Source organism: Coloeus monedula (assembly GCF_965178545.1).
Source record: "Coloeus monedula genome assembly, chromosome: 3".
NCBI lineage: Eukaryota > Metazoa > Chordata > Aves > Passeriformes > Corvidae > Coloeus > Coloeus monedula.
This window is the reverse complement of record NC_138783.1, coordinates 23,020,158-23,047,684: the sequence shown is the minus strand read 5'-3', so window position 1 is coordinate 23,047,684 and position 27,527 is coordinate 23,020,158. Positions and strand designations below refer to the sequence as shown.

General features: G+C 46.3%; 1 protein-coding gene across 1 annotated transcript in view; it reads left to right on the top strand.

Moving 5' to 3' along the window:
• The first annotated feature begins 6,927 nt into the window (after positions 1-6,927).
• Positions 6,928-27,527, top strand: part of VANGL1 (VANGL planar cell polarity protein 1) — a 45,879-nt gene continuing 25,279 nt past the window's right edge. The window contains exons 1-4 of the mRNA XM_082279277.1: positions 6,928-7,000; positions 14,823-15,114; positions 16,856-16,982; positions 20,151-20,758. Of these exons, the coding sequence (XP_082135403.1) occupies positions 15,032-15,114; positions 16,856-16,982; positions 20,151-20,758 (818 nt within the window). The 5' untranslated portion in view covers positions 6,928-7,000; positions 14,823-15,031. The remainder of the gene's footprint in view (positions 7,001-14,822; positions 15,115-16,855; positions 16,983-20,150; positions 20,759-27,527) is intronic.

Here is a 27,527-nt window from a genome sequence, read left to right as displayed (position 1 = left end):
GTCCGGAGAGGAAGGATGTTGGCTCAATCCCAGATCTGTTTTGGAGATGGAAAATTAAACTTTTAACTGATGGTCCATTGTTATCCCTTACATTAAGTTACTGTTAGCGCTTGGAACACAGTATTGTTTGGCTGTATTTCCCTGTCTCCTCCCCCCCTCTCAAATTTCATACCTTATCTCACTGTACCTCTTTTCAATCAGCTTTTTAGTGGTTATCTGGCATTCAGTCTACATGTCCACATATAAGTCAGCAGAAAGGAACCTGTGAGCTGTATGACAACCACACAGGATAAACTGCTTATACTCTTCTCAGAAATCCATTTGACTTGCATTTGTTCAAATATAAAATTTAGCTACCTAATCATGTGGTTAAAATCAAGCAAATTGCTGACCAGTATCCTCGGCAAAGGTGTGTAAGGCTGCCAAAATTTGAGACTGACTATAAATGATACCTTTCCTTCTCCCACAACTCTTATTTCATTACACAGTTTTTTGTTGCAGCTGTTGGACAAAACCGGTTCCTTACTGCTGTCTAAAAAACTGTGTGAAAGGTTCCATGACCCTTTGATTCACTTTTTAGTGCAGAGTTTTTGATGCTGGCTTTGCTCTACTGCAAGAGAACTTTCCTGTTTTTCAAATTGTTGACACTGTTGGCTTTAGCCAACATACTTTAGGGTGTTTTTGTACAACCAGGCAATAGTAGCTCTCCTAATAAGTGCCGTGACCAGGGAGACTGTGAGGTGCCAAACTTAATTCAATTTAAAGTTCATCTTTCAATAGGAAATCACCCCTAAAGTATGTCCCTAACTATCTCATTGCCAACATACATCTCACTGGCTGCATTTGCACTGCCTCTGTGGCACCATCTGGTTATTTAATAGTTCCAGGCCTGCCATGGCTCATCATGCTGACTGGTGTGCTCCACACGAGGAGAAGCCCTCCTGAGCTGTATGCTCTATCGTTCACTCTTGCTGTAGCAGACAACCCCACGGGATTTGTTACCTTCTTTGACCCTGCTGCAGCTGAGGGCAGTCAGTGCTGTGCAGCACCTCTGTGGGTAAGACCTTTCTTGCAGCTGTTGCCAGGAACAGCCCCCTCTGCATTTGGCAAAGTGCCTGCAGGATCAGAGTCCGACTGTGAGGACTTGGAGGGGTGAGAGGTGGTGAGTGGATGTACCTTGTTTTCCCCAGTCTCTCAAACTGGCCCTCTTCCAGCAGGCCGGCTGGTGGCACTGTTAATCAGCTGCAGCAGCTCACGGTGCTTCTCCAGCCTGGAAAAAGTCTCCCTCTTTCCCAGAATTAAAAACACCAATTACGCTTTTTTCTTTGGCAGCTTGACTGAACACATAATTTCAGTCTGCAGGCTCAAGGCTCTGTTCCTCCACTTCTTCTTTTTCCTGCATGTTTATTGCCCTTCGTTAAAAGCTTTCCTTCCCAAGTGTTCCAGTGTGTGCAGTCTTGTTCCTCAGCTTCACGCACACCTAGGGGTTCTCTGGCCACTGGGCAGTTGCACATGAACAGGATTTCTCCTGTGGCTGGGTCCACCAGAACAGACTGAAGTGTCTGCTCCCACTATGGCCAGCTCTTCCTTTTTGAGGCCTCATGCTGTCCTTTGTTTCATCCTCTGTGCCCCCATCCTGCTGTGACTGACTAGAACTACAAGGGAGAGGAGGGCTGCCTGTTAGTGTCTCTTACCCCTTAAGATAAGGTCTGCAGGGAGCTGCGAGGTACCTGTAACACAGAGGAGAGGGCATGGAATGCAGATCTTAGTCCTCTAACTCAGGGACAAGTAAATAAATTAGGTTCCTTTCCTCTCTCGTCCTTTTCAACTGTACAGATGGAATCTACCTTATTTTTTTTCCCTTAAGTATACTTAGGAAATGCTTCTGGAGTGGGGGGATTTTGTTGTGGGTTTTTTGCTTTCTTTTTTTTTTTAAACAATATTCTTCAGTATTCTTTAAATCTCCTGAACCCAAAGAAAAGCTCTACCTCTGTCTGCTTTGAAACAGAAGTGAGATTTCAACTGAATCCTGAACTGGGTTTTGCAGAATCTCAGCCAAGTGAAGTTTTTCTAGTGTTTGCTACCCACCACCATTTCTCTTTATTTGGGCAGAAATTGTGTATTTCAGATAATTAATTCCATAAAGGGCTCAGCAGCTTTTATACAAGTTGCTATACAAAATAAATGTCATGCTGTTTCTTCAGCTGTGCAATACTACGCATTTTCCCTTTCTAAATAGCAACCACCCCAAAAGGGAAGGAAGGTGCTTTTGTAGTCATGTCCCTCTGGCCTCTCTCTCTTCCTTCAAACAAGATTTTTTTGCAGCCTAAGATCTGAAAAGTGGCACCTTGTGCATTTCTGTCATTGCATGTTTACTTAAACATTTGATGTAAGCTGCTGGATTGAGGTCAGTGGCCAAGAGCACAATCATGCATGGCTCAGATGGGCTGCACAAGCAGTTTAATCAGATAGGACCTATGAATTGACATCCAGTCTCAGGAAAAAACTTTGCACCCCATGCTGGAGGCTCCAGCTGATGCTATATAAAAGCAGGCTGTAATTCAGAGTGACATTTATACTTGTGCTGGCTCAGCTCATGCTTGTGTTTCTTGACAAAGCACTGCCTCATTCTCAGGGCATTATGCACACAAATTTTGTCTTTAGTGGCTTGTAACTTGAGAATGATCTTTTCCTTCTACTCTAGAAATAGTAAAAACAATACCAAGCTCAGAAATCAATCAGGTTTTATGGACATATGTAGATAGGTGATTTTATCACTGAATTTTGTCAGAGACAAAATTTTGTCAGAGACAAAAATTATCTGTGTGTTGGGGAAGGTGGAGCCTGGATTTTGAGGAAAAAAGAAGACTGGTTTCCAAGGTGATGGAGGAAATCTACAGCAAATTCAACCTCAGTATCTTAACAAAAATATTGTATGTGTGTATCTCCAAACAGCAGAATCCGACCCACAAACATGATCAATAGAAAAATATAAGGATAAGGAGATTGATTCATTTAAAAAATAAGTGAAGCTAAGGTCCTGAAGGAAAAAGGAAAGCAAACTTTTGAGCTGAGAGATGACTTAAAATGTAACATACGTGTCAAGTTGTGTGAAAAATCCCACCACTTTACAATATATGATCGTGGAAGACAGAATGTAGACCTTTATTCAGATGATTGCAGTGAATGGCAGGTTTCTCATGCACTGTGATCAGCAAATCAAAGTGTAAGACTGATTCAAAACCCTAATGGATTTGCCATAAGAAAAGATAATGTCCACATGTCAGAAAGTGCCTCATCTCTCCCTGGTTTTCTGTCCAATTCATGCTTTTCAGAGTGAAAAATACAAGCCTGAGGAATGCAGTAGATGGATTCATGGAATTACGTATGAGTATTTTCTCCAGAACGCAGATCTCTGTTACCATTTTGAATTTCTTGCAAGTGTGTGTATTTCATGTTGGGCTGCACCATCCACTCATCTTGGCCCTGCTCAGATGGTACTGCATTGGTGGAAAGGCACATAGACCCTTCAGAAAATGTGATGAGGACAAGAATTGTCTGGATCCTCATGTTTCAGGCAGGAAGAGAATGTCCCTGCTTGCACTTGTAACATTTTCCTGTGTGTTTCTTCAAAGCTAAGGATAGAAACAACCCCCTGAAGGAGCTGTATGAAATGAGAATGTTAATCATGTTGCTGTTAAAAAGAAAACAAACCAAAGGAGAGTTAAGGGAAGACAGAAGTTGCTTTTTGTAAAATATGAAAAAGGCTCAGGTTTTGCTGGCTTAAGCAGAAAAGAATTATTTTATTAACTTACTTGCTGAAATAAGTGCAGGGCATGTACTAGCCTTTCTCTGCTGCCTCCAGTGAACTTGAGGTTGCAGCATTGGCATTCACATGATAAGGATTCAATTTTTTTCCCCAAAAGAGAGACAAATTAGAAGCAAATGAAAGGTATTTATGATCTCATAAATCTCATGTTCTTAAGTCATCTGCGGAAGGGGATGAAGAATCTGAAATCATATCCCTTTTTTGTGTGCCACTTCATGAAACAGTTAGGGCTTGGCTTCATGTGAGTGCTCTGCCTCCTCAACTATCTATGTATGCATCTTAAGATCATGCCATAAAGCAGTGCCAGGCCATATACTTGAGCGCTTACAAATCCTTCCTGAAACATCTCCTGGCCACTATTCGAGCAGGAACAGGAAAAGATCAAAACAGAAGCGAACTGAACAGTGAAAGTGTCTTGTATTACAAGCACGCTCTGGACCAGAGACCAACTTTGTTTGACATGGACATGCTGGAGTGAGTCCACTAACATGATTCAGGGATTGGAGCATCTGACACAGCACAAACTGGAATTTTTTAGCTTTGAGGTTTCAGAGTGGAATTGATGTGTGTAAATGTCTATCAACATGTATAAATACCATTTGGAAGGGAATGAAAAAGTGGAGCCAGACTCTTCCCAGTGGGACCTGGTGAAAGGAAAAGAGGGAGTGGGTGCGAACTGAGATACATGAAATTACATTTAAATGTGATAAAAAAATATTTTTTACTATGCATGTGTTAAACACTGGAACTGGTTGCCCAGGGAGGTTGTGGACTCTCTGTCTTTGGAGATGTTCAAAACCCTCCCTGGCACAGCCCCAAGCAACCTGCTTTAGTTGACCCTGTTCTGAATGGGGAGACTAGACCTCCAGAAGTCCATTCTAACTGAAACAATTCTCCTTGTGAATCTATGAGATCCATTCAGGTACCTTAAAAAAACCCTAATCAACTCTAATTTTACCTACACAGTAGTGTACAGGCGCAGAGCACTTCACAAATTTCTCAACTATGACCCTACTACACAGGTAGCTTGACTCATAAGAAACATTTCCTCATGTCTCAGAGGTTTAAACCAATGATGAAAGATAAGCATGTAACAGTATCTCAGAATCTGCCCCTGAGCCCATCTTCAGTGTATTTCTCATTTACCAGTCTTCAGTGTGACCTAGCTGGGTGTGAGGGGGCTTCACTATTGTGTCTGACAGGTCTCTGCACCAGGTCTGGGCAGGGCATGGATGCTGGTGCTCACTGAGGTTTGTATACATCCCCAGCTGAGATCTCTTAGCAGTCTCCTTTCTGTGGGGTACTGCAACAAGTCCTGCTGCTCTAAACCATGAAACGAGTGTTGAGAAATCCTCTAAATCTTCTTGAGCTGCTGCCAGGGCAACAAAGTAGGAAAAGAAATAGAGTTAGCACAGTTTCTTTGTTGCTTTCAAAGAAGTCCAGTTAAAGACCTTTGGTAAAAGGCCTCTTTCCCTTGTTGATGTTTTCCCCTGAGTTTCCACAGCCTTTCAGGCAGGGCAGTATCTCCCCCACAAAGCACAGGTAAAGCCTTGCTCCTTGTACTGAGTCTCTCCCCTGCCCCAGATGCATGTCCTGTGTAAGTTGTGTAAGCCTGTTGTCTTTTGTCACATTATGCCCACCTCTGAGCAGGGAGGAAGCAAGCCTGTGAGCCATGGAGAGCCCTTAGCAGGCAGTGAGACTGGGGCAGGCTTTCAGCAGGGTGTCAGACACTTTTCAGGGCAGAGACAGTCCCTGGAATGCAGCAGAGTACTCAGGCCTTGGGCAAGTTTAGACACATGTTGATGTATAATACAAGATGGAGCCTATCAGTTGATATCAGACTCTTCCAGTCAGTCACAGGGTTGGGTAAGCATGTATGCCATGCAAAATTGGAGGTAATGTAACTACCAAATCAGAGTGATATGGAAATGTTTCTTGTCATTCCTGGTTGACTGTTCCATTGGGAAATCATTCTATGGGCTATGGGTGTTGAGTAGGGGGCAAGCACCACAAATAAAACTGTGGCATTAATTTGGAAAAACGGAGTGAACACAAAGTGGAGGGGAAAAATAAAAGATGCCATATACAGAAGCCACAATAATGCAAAACATACACTATCTAATAGGAATAACTTCAGTTTCTTCTGAATTTGTTCCATTTGTGGACTGGGTCATTCCTGAGCAGTTGAAAGTGCAGGACTGGAATCTAGGAGGTCTAGATTTTCTTCATACATTCCCAGTTGCTAGCTCATTGTGTGTCTTGAAAACTTAAATATTTTTAAAGGGTAAGACAACCCAAAAGTGAGATGAAGTCGGAGCAACATTTTCATGTAGAAAAAGTGACTTGCACTGACGTAGAACTCTCCTGTTTCCTTCCCACCTGCCCAGAGCAAGTGCTGCCAGTAGTTTGGTGCCCAAGACAGCCAGGCATTTCTCCCCGGGCAGCAGGAGGTCCTTCTTCACGGCAGACCTCTTGTGACCAGGGGCAAAGGGCGCTGCAGCTGCAGGCTTTGGGTGGAGGCACAGACCAAGCCGTCCCGAAAGCGAGGCATTAGAGTGCCTGGCAATACACTTAGACTTCGAGGAAACCCAAGCACACCGTAGTCTGGGATGGGATAGCTCCAAGGGACTGATCTTTCTCCTAGAGGACAGGGTGGCGGCATAGGACAGGCGAGGAGCATGGCTGGGTGGAGGAGAGCTGCAGAGCCTTGGAAGAGCTGCGGGCCTCTGGGGGTGGGCACCGGGAGCAAGGAGGGGGCGATGGGGAAAGCAGCGGCAGGAGATGTGAAGGAGCACCCGAGGTGCTGAGGAGGCTGAGCTACGGGGAGAGATTCAAGCGTCACATCAGGCCTCGGGGGCTGAGCAGCGGGTCCCACCGCACACCCGCACCAGCTCAGGCTGCAGCAGGGCCCGACTCCGGGCTATCGCGGAGCCGGAGTCCCGGTGAGCGTGAGGACGACCGCTGCCCGGGCAGGGAAGCCTCGCCCGGGGGGCGGTGGCTCCGGCGGGGGAGGGACGGGGTGCGGGGCGGTGCCGGGCACAGGAAGCGGAAAGCGGCGGCGGCAGCGGCAGCAGCGACGGCGGCTGCCGCCGGGGAAGGTGGCGGGGAGCGGCGCGGTGGCGGAGTGTCGGGTCGGTGCCGGCAGCGGCATGGGACGGCCGCGGGAGGGAGGTGAGTCCGTCCATCTGCCCGTCTGTCTGTGCGGGGCCGGCCGCGGTGCGGGGGGGCAGTGCCGCTGCCCCCACCACGCCCTCCCGCCGCCGGGACCCCGGCGCTGGGGCGGCGGGAGCAGCGGTGTGGCAGCCTCCGGCTCCCACCCCCGGCCGCAGGGCCGGCGCCCGGCCGGGCGGTGCTGCTGAGAGCCCCAGCGGTGCCCGCTGCGGGGCCAGCCCGCCGCGTCCCGCTCCCCTGCCCGGCGCTTTCCGGGCTGCGCGCTGGTTCCCGTGCCTGGGCGGAGGTGGGAGGCGGCCGGGGGCCTCCCTCCTGCCGGCCGGAGCTCTGCCTGCCCGCCGTGAGGCTGCTGGGGCGGCGGGTCCGCGATCTCGGCATCCCGGGGTAAACCCCTCGGTGCCGGCGGGGGCCGCGGGCGCAGCCCCGCACAGCGGGCAGCGCTCTGGCTGCCGAACCTCGCCTTGGAAGGAGCCCGTGTGCTGTTCGTGCGTGAGGCTCCACGCTGGTGTGAATGGCTGATGGTGCCTTGCCTGCCCACGCCGTGTGAAACAAACTGCTCTGTGTCTGGGCTCATCCCGCTGGGCAGCACGGGGTTTGGTTTTTTATTCAGAAAATTGTCACGGTGGTGAACTAACTCTCTTATGCCAAGGGCTGAAGTCTTTGAATTGCGGAGTCTGTGAAAGTGGCTTGATGGCAGGGTTTTCGATGTGGGGAGGCAGGTGGGCGATTCTGTGACTGTTTGGAGCAGTGGGATTTCTTTGGCCCCGGGTTTGTCCGTAATGAACTGCCCACAAGATTTGTGCAGCTATAAAGAGTTGAGAAATCGAGTCACGCTGGCTGGAAGTGCAAATTAGGATGTTATGAAGTATGTTCTGTGATACCATTGCCTGTGAGCTCAGCCTGACTTCGAGGAGGAGAGCTGTGGAGAAGGGAGCTTCAGCAGTGCTTTGCCACCTTTGAAAAGCTTCGTTTTGACCATGCTTGGCTCTTTTCCCCCACTGGGGTTTGGCTGTTTCGCTGGCCGCAGCTACAAGACCAGTGTTGGCTCTGTGATCACTTCAGTTGTTAATTTTGAAAAATAAATGTGAATGGAGTCTTGTAGCAAGCCTCCTTTAAAAATGTTCCCTATAGCTGAAATTTTGGAACTATCCCAGGCTGTACTGGAACCAGCCAGGCAAACATTTAACTGCTCACAGTCACTGACCAGCAGCTCCCAGTGATTGCTTCTGACCTTTTGATTTTGGTTAGCAGTGGCAGTTGCTCCTAGTGGCTCTTGTCTTATGAATATGTGCACATGGAGAGGGCTTACTGTTGTTGAGAGACTGGATACAGCATTAGGGAAACACTACCAAGTGACTGCAGTTGTCCTAGCAGAACTGCACGTTGTGTTGTAGCCTGCCTTCCTTACACCCCCACCTCTTGCACCCAAGGCGAAGGCTGGTGTCAGAAATGTGGCTTTGATGCTATAGGGCTTGTTGTGATGTGTGGGGACCTGATGGGCAGACCCAAGTGGAGAACTGTGATGTCCAGTTCTGCTGGTGGGAAACAGTAAGTTTATGCTTCTCCATGTCTGGTACTGTCATTCGGAAGAAGAAAATGAACCCATGTAAAAACTATCTTAGTACTTCTTTAAGTTTCTCATTAGCCTGTATGTCAGAATTTTCTGACTTGGGTCAAATTAAAGATCAGTGGTTTTTTTCCTCAGGGGTAAACACCTTTGCCCTCTCTCCTTGCAAGGACAGAATAACACTGGACTTGTACAGATTTGAGCAGGAGGGAGATAGACTCCATACTGTGTAGTCCCACTGTGCTGCATACTGGGGATTTCTTCTGGGTCTGTCAACTTCTTTTTTGTTCTAAATTTAAATGGAAAATGCTGGCAGATATGCAGTGTCTTAAAGGAAGGGGTGCTCTTTCAGTAGAGAAACCTTTTGCAGTTCATACCTTTTAATGCTAACTCAGTATCTAAGTGCTATGGCTAAAAGTAAATATTGAAAATGAGGTACAGGTACTGCCTGCTGGGATAGGTAGAGTCAGCAGTGTCCTGTGAGACTCTTTTCCCTGTTTGTTTCAGTAAGGCTTTAAATGTCAATATGGAAAATTGTATTCCTGGGCACACAGGTGCTCTGGTGTCATGAGGGTGAGGCCACAATACCTTGTACCATGTTTCATGGCTCTGGGATGAAGAGGTGTGCTGGAAGGTCTGGCAGCACAGGAGAGACGTACGAGTGAGGTAGCACAAGCTTTCACCAGTCTGACAGGATGGCACTGAGACGTAATTTGCATGATAGTCTTGAATGCTCATTGAGCTTGAGAAACTTGGACAGCACAGATGTGGCTCTTGGAGTGGGCAGAGGACATTCTCCAGGGAAGTGCTTCACAGACAGGCCCCATGTAGAGAGCTTCCAGCTGTGTAACAGGGGGGTAGGAGGCTGGGGGTTACTGCTTGGAAACACCACTCACTTGGGTGGTGGTTTTGCCTGGCTATTTCTCTTGTCAGTTGAAGCAGCATTGCTGTGTTTGCAGAGCCGTGTTGTTGCACGTTCTGATTCAACAGTGGATTGCTTCAATAAACCAAGTGGCTTTTCTTGCTGAAATATCCATGTCATGGGCTAATGGTTTCCAGCTTTGGGGCTGGAATTTCCAGGGGATCTATGAAATCTTTCTAAGGAGCCTCTGAGAAGCAAAAGAAAAGAGAACCTGTTGCTAGAGGGATTGAATTTGCTGACTACTAAACATTTTTTTTTTTTAAATGAAGGGCTTGCAAATCAAGAGCCACCACCATAGAGTAAAAGCCCTGGTTTAGTTATATATATATATGACCAAAATTGACCTTATTTAATGGCATGCAAAAATAAATGAAAATCTTTTGGAAAAACTTTGTTTCCCAGAGCTCGTTGGCCGTTAAAACTGAAAGTCTTGGCTCTGTGGGTAGATTAGCATGGATGAACTTCTGTGCTTACAGATCAAGTTGCTGGATTGGGGCCTGCTCAGGAAATTCAAAAGCAAGAGGTTCCTGTGGCATTGCTCATAGGTCTCACTATGTCTGCAGTTGAACACAGCAAGTTACGCAAGCTCTCGTTTTCCTGAAGTGAATAATGGGAATGCACTGCAGCAGTACTGTGCAGCCAAGCCAATGCCAGAGCTGGAAAAGCCTCCTCACTGCTTAGCCATCTTTTAATTGTTTTTACTTTAGAACCCTCAGCGCTTGAGGTTCGGCGTGTTTGATTTGCAAAGCTCTTCGTTTCACTAAAGGAAGGAAAAAAGATTTCTCAGTGCAAGAGCTTGTGGGCATCCATTACCCTGTAGACAGCTGGTGCTGTTTAACAAGTGAGGCTGACGGCGTTTGGAGCTGAATTGTGCGCACATCCTCACGGACACTTTTGGCTGCTTGTGCTCCAGATGGCACTTCCAAATACATATAACTTCATGAACTAACTGGTAAATCAACTCTAATTGACTGCAAGTTTTAAACAGAGTAAGACTGAAACTGTACAAAGATTTCAAAGATGAGCTGCTCTGGAGTTATTTGCCTCACTTCACAGGGGAAAATCCATCAGGGAAGCATGGGATGTAAAAGAGAGCTGTTTGCGTTTGCCCTCTTTGATTTAAAGATGTAACTTGCTCTTTTAAATTTCTCTTGGGCGGGGAGCCAAACTGTGCTCCCTTGAAGACAATCACAAAGCAGACTTCATTGGAAATGGGATTGGGCTTCCAGCGTGGAAAATAGCAATTCAAAAGAACTCTTTTTGAGATTTATGAGCATATGAAAAGAGGGAGTTACAATGAGTTGTGTAGCTGCGTAGAAACTGTAATTACAGTGATCTCTGCAGTATTCAGGGGTAACTAAGTTTCTTCACTGTCATGCAGGGTGTGGCAGTCCTCCTTGCCAGGACAGGGTCTCAAAATTTACTTTGGGGTGCCCTTACCATTGTTTTCTATCTAGTACTTGGCTTCTTTCTGTTGTCAGTGAGTAAGGGAAAGGCAAAGTGAGAGTGCTGGCCCTACTGGGAGCAAAGTTCTGGGTGTACGGGTTATACAGTTGTCGTGGTGGAGGCAGAGGAGGCATTCCCATCTCCCCTCTAGCTGTTCGCTTGTGCTGCTATTCACCCTGATGTTGGTTTTGATGTTTTGAGCTGTACTGTGAACTAGGTCACGGAAAGGATCCAAGACAAAAGCGTGGCAGGGGGGGAGAAAAGGGATTTTTTGTTTTGTTTTCCAGCAGTGCTGTTTGCTTGCTGAGAATTGTGTTGACACAACCGAGAGTGGTGAACCGTGGTGCGGAGGTGGGAGCTACTTACACCAGCTTTCTTGTCAACGCTGAAATACAGTGCAACTGTACCCTCAGGCCAGAAGAGCTTTGTTTCATGCAGGGCCAGAAGCTCTGCAAACAGACCATGCCTTCAGCAGAGTCCTGTGACATGTAATGATCTTTTGTGAAGCCATTTCAGTTGGCTACATTAGACTCTGAATTCACTTTTTTTTGTGAAGGGATGAGGCCCCAAATGAAGGGGCTGCTGCTTTAACCAGAACAGTTGTTCTTGCCCAGAGGGTTAGGGTAGGAATCATCATTAACAGTGATTTAGTGGTGGAGGTGTGTAAAGACTGTGCTTAGTTTGGGTATGGTTGCATTATGAAGGACTCATGTAGAGCTTGCCTTCTCTAGGTCTCCTCAGGCTCTGGTGGCAGGCGCTCTTGGGGTGCTGGCTAATCCAGGGTTGACTTCTGTCTATGCCATTGGAAGAGCTCCCAAGATGTAGTTTAGCTTGTTAGTTGTCTTTTGGTCCCTTCCTTACCTCTTCCATGGTAGTTTCAGAAGCTTTTCTGGGGTAAGGCTGCCTTGCCTTCCTGCTGTAAAATAGACAGGAAGGTGGGTAACCTGTTTGGCATGGCTGTGAGGAGTGTGTTTGGGCTGTGCTCCTCCCTCCTTGCCTGGGAGTGGTGTCTAGCAATCCAGGCTACCCTCTGTTGGACCAATCTAGGAAGCCTTCTTGACAATCAGCCTGGGCTGGGCACCAGGCAAAGCCAGCGGTCTTCTGCTTTTTCCAGCTGAGGTTGGGCAGATAAATTTTGTTCCTGACTGTCCTGTGAGTGCCTTGACAGGAAGATCTATTTATCCACTGGTGTGCCCTGAAGTCAGGGCAAGGAGATGGTGCAGAGTCCCTGAGTTCATCATAGAATCATTTAGGTTGGAAAATACCTCTAAGATTACTGCTTTTGATTATGATCCAGGAGACTTGATGTTTTTAGGGGGCTGCCTTGTTGACTTTTCACAGAGCTGTGTCAAAACCGTTGCTCTTGCTTACACAGAAAAGGAAAGTTGGCGTGATCCAGCCTGCCCTGATGTTCCTGTGTTGGTCTTTCCTGCCTGGTGCCCAGCACTGCCTTCCTTCACTCACCATCAAATGGGCACTGCTTGTTCATGGTACTTGCCCAGGCAGCCTTTGCATTTCCACAGCAGCCTCTACCTGCAGAAATGTTCCCAGATGCCTCCAGAGAAGTATGATCCCGTGCTGATGGGGTGAGAGGGGTCAAAAGAGGAGCTCTACTCCCAGTCCCTGTCTCAGCTCTGATTGTTTTACCAGGTATTTGGGGGAAAATTCTTTCATGTGGTTAGAGGAAAAGGGTGAGAGTTTATACTTTCCTAGAGGGCTAGGAAAAATACATAACCCTTCCTGATGTATGTCAGCAGCTCTCCTTGCTTTTCCTTTCCCTGTAATGCAGTGGAATGTATCTGTGAAGGTAGTGGTTGTTCTCAAAGAGACTCCAGTAACATGACAAACAGTGGTTTAAGACTACAATGTGTGTCACCTTTTGCTCATCTGAGGGTGTTTCTGGTCTGTGGTGCCTAATGACTGCAAAGTCCTGTGTAGCCATCTCCTCATAGTGCTTTTTGAATGTAGGGGGGTCGTGGCCTCACCCCCATTTATCAGAGGAAGACAAACACAGAGGAAGGATTTTTCTGTGGTTGCCTAGCAGGACAGTAGAGGTAAAAATCAGCTTTAATGAGTCACAGCCTATTGCTGGAGCTGTAAGCTACAGGCTGTGTGCAAATCTCAGGAGTTAATGAGTGTTAACATCACGTCCTAGGCTGGGGGATTTTTATTCTTGTTACTGTAATGATGCCATCTTCCAAACTGTGCTGTGCCTAGGCTTTATGTGTTACTGTGTTCAAATCCATCCTCATTTCTTTCCTCCTGAAACTGGGCCTTATGATCCCATCCTTATTTGTCCTTTCCGTATTCTCTGATGCCTTTAAGTTTTCTCGAGGCACAATATGCCCTTAAGAGCTTGGGAATCCTGTACACAAAAGGTCCCCACACCTTTCTGCTTTCCAAGAGCCCTGGAAATCCAAGTTTTGTGCTAATACCTGCATCTCTGGATGCAGTGGGGGTGCTTCTTTACTTCGTTGCAGATTGCACTGCCAGCCAAGGAGCCCAGTGGGGAAGAGGCTTCATTCTTTGGCACAGCTTGCATGTGGTAGAGCTCTCTTCTCTGTTACAAGCTTTTCTGGAGGTGTTAGTGTAGGAATCTTATGGCTGGCAAGAATAGTTGGCCAAAGCAGGATTTCTGTTATTGTCCCTCTGTCTTTGGGGAAGGAGAGGGCTGAAAGCGGTGGTTGCCTGTTTTATTGCTAACAGCTTTGAAAACTGCTGTGAGCAGAAAACTATGGAGGGATCTAATTTAATTTTAAAGTCGTCTTTTGCCCACTCTGAAAGTACTTTCATGGCTTTAGTCCTGTGTTGGCTGGGGGCAGGAGTTGCCTGGGCAAAAGACGTGTGAGAGTGCTCCTGTGTGCCACAGGAGTGCTGAGCTGTGCCAAGGTACCTCTGTCCTGTAGCTGCCACCCTTCCCTCTTCCCTGTTTGCATGTGTTTCCCCAAACCGGTGATTAACTTCTTAACTCCCCTCCTGTCCATTTCTCTTATCACCTAATGCAGGATGTGGATTTGGAAAGCAGGTTGATGTCTACCCTTCCTTCCCACAGGGTTCAGGGGTTTTGACATGTAACTGTTGGGAATTGTTCTAATGTTCCCCTGCTCCCGTTCCAAAAAAACATGACCCTCTTCTGCCCTTTACAGATGTGACTTAAGCTGCTGTTCCAAATGGAAGTACGCTGTAAGAAGTGTTGGCCCATATAAGCTAGATGTGATCTCTAATCACCTCTCCCCAGTGTTATTAATATGTGTATATATAGAGATGATTTTTAATAAAATTGAGTTCTTCGAGGCCCAAATTAGCTTCTGGAGGCAAAGGTTACAAAGAGAGGGAGGTGTTCATAGTGCCATTGATTGTATAGTAACTAATGCCTGTATAATGGGCACACCTCGAAGTTGTGAAAACAAAGCAGGTTCAGGCATGGTGGGCTGATTCTCTGCAGCATTTCTCCTAGGAAAGTTGCCCTCACGCCCACCCCTTCCCCCTGTAAATAGTCTATAATGCTGCCATTCTGAATCTGGGGTTATTTGGGCTGTGTGTCACACAGGAGAAGAGATCTGGTGTTGAAGCCGAGCCTGGTCCTTTTTCTGTGGGTGAATTTTGGTATCTGAGGCTGCTGTGCCTTCTCCAAGTCTCTGTCTCTACCAGGTGGCCTAGTCTGTCTCTTCCAGAGTTTTAGAGCAATGGGCTAGACCCTGCAAAACAGATGCATCGAGTTCATTTAAAGCTCTTCAAATGCGTGTGTTTCACTAGATCAGAAAGAGGTATTGACCAGGACAGGCTTGATGAGTGTGATATGTGGCCAAAGCAAGGGAATTCCTGCAGTAGGAATGATGTTTTGCTTTGCTTAGAGTGCACTTCCATGCCTGTTTCTCGTTTCTTAGGCCGATCGTGAGAAGCCAAGCGCCCTCCCTCCCCTCCCCTCTGATCAGATTCCTTTTAAGTGAAGCTCGCTCAGTCTCTGAGGACCAGATCTCACCGATGACTGGGAAGCAAAGAGTACCCAGGAAAGCACTTTTACCACGGACTCCACCTCAGGAGCACCAGGAACTCATCTTCTAAATAAAATCTGTGCCCCTTCCGTGCAGACCCGATGTCTGCTGCAATGGATACAGAATCAACATATTCGGGATACTCCCACTACTCAGGTCACTCCAAAAAAGCTCACAGACAAGGGTAAGGAAATGTTTATTTTTAATTACTTGCTGCTCTAAGTTAGGACATGTCCTATGGGGAAAAAAATTGTAAGCCAGGATAAAATCAGTGGGCCCACATCTCTGGAGGAGATAACACATGAGGGAGAGTCCTCATGGGGAACACAGGGAGACTTGAAGCTGCTAATTCAGTGATATTCAACCTGTTGGATGCATGCTGGGGTTATGTGTGGCCAAAAAGATTGGGATAGTGCCAGCAGAAAGAAAAGATCACCTAACTCCCCTCGTAAAGGGTGAGGGATGAGTGCAATATCTGGGGAGAAGACTTGTTAGACTTCCTAAACTGGTAATTGCTGGTTGTCTTCTGATGCCATTTCTTTATTCTATAATAATAATTTTTCCTGCCTCTCTCCACCCTCCTCCAGGCGACTCTGTTAATGGTGTGTTGGGGTTTTTTTAAACAGAATTTGAGTGGTACTTGAGTAGGCAACAAGTCCTTTATCAGCATTGATTGGATTAGAAGTCAGGCTTTTCTGAATTTGAATAGCAAGTCCTCTCTGTTGTGGTAGTTCAACAGCCTGAAAACCCATCTGCTCTGAAACTTCTGATTATTTGGAAACATTTTCGGTTTTTCTTTTTTTTTCCTGTCTTCCTTAGTTTTACATGTAAAATCTGTGTCACTTAGTGTTTGCATCTTATTACTGAGCTGGTCCAAAATAATTTTGCAATTCGGAAGCAATTATCCTGTGTGGTTGGAAAAAGAATTCTTCCATGAAGTCTCTTTGCTCACAGTCCAGTTATTGAGTAAAACAGCTCTTGTTTGCCTTTTTTTCCTTCTTTAGCATCCAACCCCCAATACAGATTGCCCTTTTAAACTTAGAATGCTGTGTGGAAAGAAGCCTTCAGAGTTCCAAAAACAACATAAAAATCCTAGAGCCCTTAAATTGGAAAAAGTGTCATCCCATGAAACCTTTGGGCTTTCGTAATTTTAAGAGAGAGGCAGAGCTGGGATATTAATGAGGTTTAAGCCAGTCCCTGAGCACAGTGAGGGTTTCCAGTGCAAAGGCTGCTTTCCTGTCCATGTGGGAAGGGAGAGGAACACATTGGTGAGCAGATTGGTAGGGCTTAATTCATCTTGAGACTTTCTCAGATGAGAAGCTGTGAGGTCTGCAAGTGCACTCTGGAAATAAAGACTGGCCTTGTACCCTTGATGTTCTCGTTCTCTTTGTGAGAGGTTAACTTGAGGTTATTAACCAGTGGAAATAAACGTCACCGATTGTCCTGCAGTGTTAAGGTCAGAGATGACAAGACTCTGCTTTGCAGGAACTAAAGTTGTATTGATTCACTCCTTGTGTTAACTGGGCATGTCCCTGTGAGACACTTTATTGTGAGAACTGTGTAGACCAGTAAATCCCAAATGGAATTGTCAGCTGTTTGGAGAATGCAGGCTTCCCTTTCAAGCACAGCACTGATGGAAGCTGTTTCAAGACAGCATGAGGTGGTGGGCATGCATCTCTGTCCTCTCCTCTCCTATCACTGAGGGAGTGGTCTGTCCCAGCCTCCAGGCTGTCACCTTCTCTGGGCAAGATCCCTTTCTACCTCCTCCAAAGCTCATTTTGTCACAGCCTGAGTTTATGTTGATCAAGAGATGGACAAGCTTGACTGATCTAATGCTTGGGGCACCTTTTGCAGGTAGAAGTGCAGCACATTTCAGGCCCTGGAAAGTAACTGGTAATATTATTCTCCTCCTCTGTTTGCACAAGGAGCCGGGACAGACACAAATCTCCCCGAAGCAAAGATGGCAGTCGGTCTGAGAAGTCCGTCACTATCCAGACACCTCCTGCGGAGCCGCTGCTGGGGAACGACGCCTCTCGGGCAGAGGAGGGCCAGGTAAGGAGGGTGTGAAAATAAACATGGAGTGTGTGCTGTGTGTGTGACTTACTGGTCGTGGGTAGGAAGAAAGAATTGCTTGCATGCCATTGAGTAAAGAATCGTGACTTATGGGTGCCCTGTATTTGTGCCTACAGCCAAGGTCTCAGTCACTTCTGTCTTCTTCTGAGGGCGTTACTTTTGACAGCACCAATGCTGATGTGACAACTCCTTGGGCACTAATTTGCTCTGTCTCCTGAGTGTCATCTGCCAGGCTCTATAGAAACATCTGTTTCCATCATCTCACTGTGCATTATTCAGGCCAACCCTTTCACTTGTATGTATATTTCAGTTTTTAAGCCGGATTTGCTCCAGGTAATCATGCAAAGTACATTAGAATCAGGATTCCAATAGGGAAAGGAGTAAAGAAATGTAAAACTAGTGTGAAATAGCTGTGAAGGAGGGTGAACTCAGAAAAAGCTGGTACATTAACAATGGGTTAAGTAAAAACTAGAATAATGCTGCATTTGGATTGCACCTAGGATGGACCCAGTGTTCTCTCTGCTCTAGCAGGTGATGTGAAGATGCATATTTATTTTCAAAAAATGGCTGATGCTGCAAGACCTGGAATGCAGCATCAGTACCTTCTGGACTGGATTTGGGGTTAATCCTTGGCTGTGGTGCTCCAGTTCTACCTTTTCAAAAAAAAAAAATCAGTGTCCAGTTTCCAGCCAAACTGTGTTTGGCGGTAGTTGTGACAGTATTCGTGTAGCTACATGCTCATTTCATGTCCTGTAATTGGGTATTTTGTAATCAGATGCTTGTTTTCATGAGTCCCAGCTTTATTTCAAATAGTTCTAAAGGCAAATTCTTAAGTCCTTGTTTTCATGCAGACCTTCTCAATTAAAGCCAAAGCTAAATAAGTTGATGTGTGAACCAGACTTTTCTCAGTTAGGTCCAACAACCATGTACCACTGGAGATTCAGCCTCATATTTCCTCTCCTGTGAGGAAAGGCTGAGAGAGGTGGGGTTGTTCAGCCTGGAGAAGAGAAGGCTCTGAGGTGACCTTTTTTTGTGGCCTTTCAGTATCTGAAAGGAGCCTGCAAGAGAGCCAAAGAGGGACTTTTTACAAGGGCATGAAGTGATAGAACAAGGGGGAATGGCTTTAAATTGAAAGGGGGGGTGAGTATAGATTGGATATTAGGAAGAAATTATTTGCTGTGAGGGTGGTGAGGCACTGGAACAGGTTGCTCAGAGAGGTTATGAATTCCCCATCCCTGGAAACGTTCAAGGCCAGGTTGGATGGGGCTTCAAAGAGCCTGGTCTGGTGGAAGGTGTCCCTGGCCATGGCAGGAGGGTTGGAACTGGATGATCTTTAAAGTCCCATTCAACCTAAAGCATTCTCTGAGTCTATGGTTTCTATATAATTGCACATTTTTTTGCATTAGGCTGTGGTCCACTTTTTCAAGTAGAAAGAGTTGTAAGGGGTAGACTGTTACTAGGGTTGCCTGTTGTCTTCTGGGATGTAGCCTTGAGCTGCTCTGGTGTTCCTGTCCCTTCTCTTTTCCTCACGATTTTGCAGCTCATCAAATGGAGGAAACTATGCAGAACTATTTAATGCATAAACATAAAATAGTTGAAATGCTTAAATTGCTTTATTGGAGATGCTGTTAAAGAGGGAAATGTGGTAGGAATATGCTGCCTTTCAGGACATACTACAGTGCAGATATCTCTTCTGGGGCCTCTGCTTTGGTGAGAAGTGACTCAAAAAACCCCTCATATTAATTCAAGATGCTGACTGTTTGTGGTTGGTCTGTCTCAAAACCCTACTGCTCTAGGCATGGGAGGTATTCATGTCTTGGAGTGCATTGCAAGTTAAATCCCTGGAGCTGGGAGTTGTTCAAAGTAGTTGTGCTGCCTCAGTCTACTCCTTTCCCAAAGACTCTTTCCTCTAGCCCTTAAAAAGAAGTGAATAAAGGTTTAAAATCGTGCCTGTCTCTTTAAAATAGATTGTTTCGGTCAGCATGGGCAGTTGGAGAAGTCTGAGGGAAGTTGTAAATGCTATTAATGACACAAGCTGCAGGAAGATATTCTCAGGAAGAAAAGAAAAGTGTGGTTCTGAGTGAGCATTGCAGCTACAAAGGTGCCAGGTGCCAAGCAGCAGAGCACATGCATTGCCACTCTTTGGCATGCATTTGTGGGAAGCATCAGGAGCCTTTATGTGCATGAGTCACTCCAGCAGCAGCTGTGAGTCAAATCTATACATGTCAGTGTAACTCTTTGGCTCTGCTAGCACCTGGAAGGAGCAACTGGAGGCATTGTAACATGGGGGAACCAAAGCAGACATTGTCTGATGGTAGCTAGGGGAGAAATGAGACTTTCAGAACACGTAATGTAATCTGAACCTTGCCTGTATGGTGACTGTATTTCAGGTAAGCCTCTCTGTGAATAAGTGGCATCTGACAATGGCCTGGGATGTAATACCAGAGCTACTTGGCAGTCTAGGATCCTCTGAACTTACAAGCCCCATACCTGAAAATATCCTCTGTGATCACCTGTAATGTGTTGATTTAAGTAAACTTTTGTTAGATTGTCAGCTACTGAGAGCAGTGCTGCTGTAGAGGACAATAAAAGTGGAGGAACTTGCTGGAGGTGTGGTTGCTTCTGTTACGGATGGAAAAATAATGTGTGAACATGTTTTTGATTGTGTAACAACAACAACTGGCTTGAAACACTGAAATGAAAATTTCCCTTCCAGGTGCTTTTGTGGTGCAGTTGCACTGCAGAATTTGTGGGCTGGAAGAATACTAGTCCTTGCCCTGGACATGGGAACTGGTGATTACTACAGTTTCCAAGACTTATGTCATGTTACTCGTTAAATGTGCTGGAAGAACCACCTCTGGGGGTACAGTGAGTGGCACAGCAAGCTGAGCTACCTGCTCTGCAGTTAAGGGCTTTTAGCATCTAATGTTTATAGTCACTGGTTTGGACAGGTTGCTGCTGTTTGCAAACGTTTACTAATTGTCAGGGTTAATTATTCACTGTGTTGAAGGTGTTGCTTTTGCTGTGTATTTTTTTTCTGGAACTTAAGGCTGTCATAGCAGTCTTTCCAGGTAAGAAAAGTAGAACATCTGGAAGGAATAGCCTGATTTTTTCAATGTTATTTCTGTTTATCTCTTCCTCCTTCAGGATGACAACTGGGGTGAGACCACAACAGCAATCACAGGCACCTCTGAGCACAGTATTTCCCAGGAGGACATTGCCCGGATCAGTAAGGATCTGGAAGACAGTGTTGGGTTGGACTGCAAACGTTACCTGGGCTTAACAGTGGCAGCTGTTCTCGGACTCCTAGTCTTCCTTACCCCCATTGCCTTCATTCTGTTACCCCAGATCCTGTGGCGAGATGATCTGGAGCCCTGTGGTACTGTCTGTGAGGGACTGTTCATCTCTGTGGCGTTTAAACTCCTCATTCTCCTGATTGGGACCTGGGCTCTTTTTTTCCGCCAACCCAAGGCAGATCTACCGAGGGTGTTTGTGTTTCGGGCCCTTCTGCTGGTCCTCATATTCCTCTTTGTGTTTTCCTACTGGCTCTTTTACGGCGTTCGCATCTTGGACTCGAAGGACACCAACTACCAGGGGATAGTGCAGTACGCCGTGTCCCTGGTGGACGCCCTGCTCTTCATCCACTACCTGGCCATCGTGCTGCTGGAGCTGCGGCAGCTGCAGCCCACGTTCACCGTCAAGGTGGTTCGCTCCACGGACGGAGAGGCGCGCTACTACAGCCTGGGACACCTGAGGTAGGTACAGGCCCTTGGAATCCAGAGGCGGCCCTAAGTGTGGCTCTGCTGTGGCATGAAGCATCAGCTGCTCTTGAGTATGTGTTATTGCTGGTTCCTGAATCTTCCCCCAGAAGAATTCCTAGAGTCCCTCCGAAGTTACCAAACTGAACCTCTCTGCCCCCTCTCTGAGTGTGGGAGAGGCTGTACCTGCCTCAGAGGAGTCCTGTGCATTTCAGGAAATGAAAAGAGCTGATGTCACAACTTTGGGATGGTCACTGGCCAATGCCTGATGAGATCTTTAAGATCCTTCTCTGGGCTTCTTGCCCTTTCTCCTTACTGGAGGAAAATAGAGAGCTCTCCTTGCATAGCTGGGGCTGGCTTGTGCATTTAGATTGTACAGGCCAGGCACTGCTTTGGGAGCAGCCCTTCAGGCAGAGCATATCTGCTCAGAGACTCCTGTCAGCAGGCCAGGCCACGTGGCAGGGGCTGAAGGTTTAGCACGATGCTCTTTTTGCCAATAGGTATGGATCAGTTTGCTGGGCTGGATGTATCTGTGAGCGTTTGGGAGCTGTAGGTACGACATATGCATGCTGCTTCCACATTCCTGCTGGCATTAGTGCTTCTCTCAGCAACGGTACAAAAAAGGACAGGTGTCTGAACTGCCTTAGTTCCTGTGTCCTGCAAAGCTCTCCAGAAATCCCTTAGTTCCTGCGTCCTGTGCAGCTAGCAGCTGAGCCCTGGAGATGATTCTCCAGGCTGAATGTGCACTTAAACATCTGTTCAGCTTATCCTGTCCAGACCCCAATGGCATGTGTATCTGTGGCAGATGAAGAGATTAGCATCTGCTGCTTTAAGTGGATGTAGGAACAGTCTCCTGCACCCGTTAGCTTACCAATGGAATTGCTTTGAAGCAGATTTAGTGGTTCAAGCTCAAGTCTGGGAGTTTTCTCCTGGATGTTTCTGGCTTAATAGAAGAACTCGAAGCCTGTTGGGTGAAGTAGGTCTGGACTCTGCTTTCTTTTCCTTCTCTATGAAATGTGAAGGGGAGAGCCCCTCTTCTGTGATGGAAGTGCACCCATTCACTCAATTAAATGCCTCTTTCAGGAATTCAAAAAATGAACTAATATCAGTTGGGTTTCTTGTGAAATCAGTTTTTTTTTTAACTTAATTGCTCTGTGGTCAGTGATCCAGCATAACCTATAAGATGAGAGCGATGGAAAGTTGATTACCAAAGTTTCCCTGTGCCACAATATTGTGCCTTGAGGTGTGATGAGGCAGTTCAATCATAAGTAAATTCTGCAGAGAAAGTTTGGCATGTGTCTGTGTTTACCTGTATATACACACACAGCATGCAGATTTGGTTTGAGAGAGTTTGCATGGTGGTAGATTGTGGGTTTGTGTTCAGAGGAATTGAGATCCTACATCTGCCAAAGTCTGCATGCCTAACTTGCCATCAGAGGCAAAGAATTTGCTTGAGAATCACGGCCTAAATATTTAATAGGACGTGTTAAAAACAGTGTTTTCTGCAATTCTTTCTTTGCAGCAAGGTTTTGAAATGTCTTGGGTGATGCTGAGGCAGCAAAGAGTTGTAAAAGCTAGGGTAAAATCTGAGATGTGTGAAAACTTGTAACTCCTCGCTTGTTGGCAAGCTGATTTCAGTTTCATTTGGTACATGGAGTGTGCCATGCCGCACACAGGTGCTGCAGTGTCTTGTGCTACAGAAGAGTCGTCAAGTGTGTCTGATAATGCTAAACTAGTGTTGCTTTTTCCTTAGTTTGACAGATGAGTTCAATGTGTATTGACATGTGTTTTGAAACCTGTGTGTCTTTGCATATTTACTGCTGCAAAGGTAAAACTGTAGGTTTGACTAGGGGCCACGTGTCTCCCAGCTAAGGAAGAGTTTGTCCTCTCTGAGTATTACTTGTGTGTAGGTGGTAAGGAGAACTTCTGATCTTGATAAAGAGTGTGGCTCCAATGTGACAAACTGTGTAAAAAGTGAAGGTAGTTAATATCTCCTTCAGCTTCTAAGGGCTTGGGATTGTGAGATGTTTGTGAAACATGAACAAAAAAGAGAACTTGATCATCTTCACAGCATAATTTTGCAGAGTTTTCATGAAGGTCTTGTCATGCTTGTTGGCGAAATGTAGGTCGAGGTCACAAGGTGCTGCCTTCTGTCTCTGATTGACTCTCTGGCTGAGGCATCAGTCTGGAATGGGAGGTCTGTTGATGGGAAAATGTGAAGACATGAAAGGACAGTCTGGATTTCAGGAAGACTGGAGAAGCAGCCTTGTGGGTGTGCTGGGGAGGGGGTTCTAACTATGATGGAGTAGGCATGTACCACTTTCTGCTGCCTTTGGACTCTGTTTGCCACCATGCATGCTTGCCTCATCCCAGCACTTTTAAGGGGTCTTGGAGAGGTTCTGAGCTGCCACCTGGAAGGAAGAAGCATGCTTTAACAGCTATAGCAATCTGATTGTCTCCTGAAGTCAAAACCGTTTGTCTCTTTACACTCTCAAATATCTTAAAAGTTTTGATCACTAACAATCCATGGAGTCTGTCTTCCTCAGCAGTCTAGTGTGCTCTGGAGAAGCTGGTGGTGAGAAGGGACTTGAGACATCTTATGTTTTTCAGTGTTGCTTCTTGGAGTAGCTCTTTTTATTGTTTTTCACATCAAAATTGTTGATATCGCCCTTTTTAATCCAAGATGGAAGCTTTCCAATTCTAGGTCTTTTCTGGTGAGGCAGAGGGAGATGCTGTGTAAGTCTGAGAACAACATGTTTTCTGGGGGAGAAAGGAAGAAAACAATAGCTCAGCTGCCCTTCTGGCAAACAATGTTTTTGTGAGGCAGGGTACAGACAGGATTTTCCACCCTCCTTGGCTCCAAATGCCGTAAAGAAGTTGAAAGTGCTGAGTTAGGTATTCCACTCCACCCCTGAGAGCCCTAGGTCCAGGAGGGTAAGCATATTTGGGAGTAGTTCCCCAAATTCATATTCTAATCAGCCTATTAATAGGCTGGCTTGGTCCCACCCCCAGCACTTTGGCTATTTTCTTCTGGGAGATTTGACTGCCAAAATGAATGTTCCCTTTGGCATTGATTCAGGAGCTTGGAGGGGGGAGGTGAAAATTAAATAGGAGTCTCGATGAGTGTGGTGCCAAGTCTCAGCTCACTGACTGCTCTGCTGCTCCTGGTAGGAAGGGTCACCATGCAGGGCAAATGCTTTCTGGTCGTATGTGTGGGTGAAGAGCAGGGAGCAGCAGAGATGCAGGAAACGTCAAGCCTGGGAAAATGCAGGAGGTTGGGTGGGAATGGTGGCAAAACTTTGAAAGCAACAGCAAAGGGAAATGAAGGTGGGGGAGCACAAGAGTAGATAACTTTTCAGTTGAAAGGCCTATACTTTTGTGAGTGGAGGCTTGGATTTGCAGCAGAGGCTTTGGTTTTTCCCTGTAAATAGGGATGCTGATGAGATTGTCATCCGCAGTTCAGTACTGTCTTTTATGGCTCAGAAACTGTGTAGGAAAGCTCTTGCTGGAGAAACCCCGCCTTTTCTGAAGTTAGGGTGCAAAACATACTGCCTTCCTATCCAGTGAGTGCTCTTTCCCACCCTAGAGCTTTGCTAGTCTGGACAGCTCAACAAAATGAATGGCTTCTAATACATGTGGTAATTACTGATCTTTCACATAGTCCGAATGTTGGGCTGCAGTATAGTTAGTTGTGGTTTTCTGAGGTTAGAAATGTTTGAGAGTGGGTCCTTCTCCTCCTTTTTGCTCATCCTTGCAGCAAGTATATGAGGAGCAGGACTGTGATAGTTCATCTTGTGTCGGGCTGTTTTAAGTAGTAGGAGTTTCAGTCGTCTTTTGTGTCTGTCCTGGTTTAACCCCAGCTGGCAAGTAAGTACCACACAGCCCCTCACTCACTCTTCCCCACCTCACTCTGTAGTATGGGGACGAGAATCAGAAAAAAAAGGTAAAATCTGTGGGTTAAGAACAGTTTAATATTTTAATTAATGTAAAATATAATATTAATTATAATAACAGTGATAATAGTAATTGTAATGAAGAGGGGAGAGAGGGGAAATAAAACCCAAGGAAGGCAAGTGATGCTCAGTACAGTTGCTCTCCACCCACTGACTGATGCCCAGCCCATTCCCAAGCAGTGGTTGGTGGCTCCTGGCCAGCTGTCCTCAGATGATACACTGAGCATGATGTTCTGTGGTATGGAATATCCCTTTGGCCAGTTTGGGTCAGCTGTCCTGGCTGTGCTCCCTCCCAGCTTCTTGTGCAACTCTTCACTGAATGGCAGGGCATGGGAAACTGAAAAGTCCTTGACTTAGAGTAAGCAGTACTTAGCAACAACCCAAACATCAGTGTACTAAGAAGAAAAGTAAAGCAATCCCAGAGAAAACCAGGTCACTGTCCTTTGTGGTGTGGGCTTGCCTTTAGGAAGTGGGAAGATGGTGGGGGAAGCGTGTGTACACCTTTGGAATCAGGGTACAGGTTTTGCAGATGGCTGTGAGCTGGTCAGTGTTCTCTTGTCAATCTAATCAAGAGAAGCTTAGTACTCAGAAATAGCAGTTCTGTACGGTAAAAGTGTGCTTGAACATTCCTTGTATCCCTGTTACCCATCTCCATTTGGATATATGGATGTTTGCTGAACTGTGGTTTGAAAATTCAGGAAGGGAACAGCTGCTTCCTCAAAACAAGTACGTGTCTCTGAAAATGCTGTACCTTCCCTGCAGGAATTATCAATACCTTACTGAGAGACCCAGTGGCTTGCACACACTCACAAAAGAAAGTAGATGCAGATGTGTTCTGTGGAAGGGGGATGCATTCAGCCTGTCTTCCAGCTGCTTTGGGTATTTGTTGGACCTGTTGCTTATAAAGCTGATCTCTAGGTTGTCAGTATTTACTGATTACTCTGAGTGCTCTCTTGTCAGGCATCCCTTGGTGCCACTGGTACTTTGTTCACTACGGGGGGAGTGTGTGGAGGGCTAATGAGTGGGAACAGGCTTCTCCATATTCCAACCTGCATTTGTAAGTGTTGACATCTGATCTTGTTGCTCAAATATGCCTCCACATATCAAGGGTGATTTTTTTTTTTTTCTAATGATGAGCACGAGGTCAGCATTTGAACTGTACAGAGTGCTCTTGCCTGGAGTTGTGTCAACACTTACGCTGTTCTAAAATCCTTCTACTCCTCAAAAGGAAAGCTTCCATGGAACCTCTTGGTTTCTGTTTCTAGCATGGTTGTAACCATGGGTTTAGGCAGCTGGATCTCTTCCCTGAGCAAGAGCTGCTAAAATCTTGCTGGTTTCTGGTGAAGGAACTGGACAATGTGTGTCTAATTGCATTGTTCCTTCATAGTGTGACTGATCTCACACATACACTTCTGTGATATTTCTGTTTCCAGTGGGGCAGTCAGAAGTGGGACTGCAGAACAAGCATTGGTGCACTATAGTGCAGTGCTGTACCTGCCGAGCTAAATCCTGCTGGAGACACTCCAGGCTTCTCCTTCTCCTTCTCCCCTGTGCAGTTTGTTTGGTCTGTGTTCCCAGGGCCTTGAGGAATTACACTGGCCCTCCTTTCTGTTTGGGGTTTCTTCAACCTCATCATCTTCTGTAGTGATGCACACTGATGAAACAGATTGAGCTGATGAGTTTTTACCTTGTTCTGTAGCAAAACATATTATTAACTGTCCTGCTGCTTTGATTGCAGTAACTTGCTAGAACAGCATGTTACACAGACTTTGCTGACCAGCTCTGTTGCCAGAGCCTCCAGCCAGTGTGAGATTAGCCTTGTTCTTGAATACATTTTCCCTGTCCTGAAATCCATACAAGGTGTCCTGATGCCCATTTGTGTGAGTTTCTCACGCCCATCACCAAACATGACGAGCACCAGCATTGATCAGTCTCCCCTCCCAAGAAGTTCTGGGATAGCCGGCTAAATGGGTGTTAATTGCATCTGCTAGTGTGAAGCTCCTGGGGAAACTGAGGGGTCCCCTCCAGAGCAGCTTCTGAGGGGTGTCAGACTTGTGACCCCCTACCCAGTGTCTTTCCAGCAACACTTCACAAAACTGGGTGTTTACAACCCCTTTTTTGCAACTTCTTGCAACTCATCTGGGCAGTTTTTCCATTCTCCCATTCCTGAGCTTGCTGAACTCTGTTCACAGTGGGCAGTTGAGCATTAGCACCTTTGAAACACCCATGCCATGGAGCAGTCATGGAGAGGAAAGAAAGCTCTGACTTGTGGATGAACTAATAATGACTTATATGGGAAGAGACTTTCAGCCACATTCTTAACCATTTTTAGTCACAGGCCATACTATTCCCTCCTGCCTGTGTCTGCTGCCTCACCTCTGGAGGATGGTGCTGCAGAGATATATGATTGCTCTAGCCAGGAGGGTATCTGTGGAATTGCAGAAGGGAATTTTCCAGTAGCCTCTAAAAAAAAGAAAAGTACTGTTCCCTGCTGAGTAGGGAGCAGTCTCCTTTGATGTTCCAGATGAGTTATGGGAATGGTGCCTTGTTCTGTTTTACAAGGGTCTGTTTGGTGGTGCGAGGGCTGTGTTGCCAGCAAAGTTCAGCTAGGACTTACGACATGGGTCAGAGCAACAGCTTGTTAAGAGGCTGCTTGTTTGTGGCAGAAGTGATCAGCAAGCTCCAGGAATGCCAGGTACTCCTCATTAGAGGTGAGTGGAAAGTCTAGGATAGACCATAAGTATCTGACCACATGCACAACTTGTCTGGGAGTTTCTGATGCGGTAAAGTCTGTCTCCAAGCCTGGGAGGGCT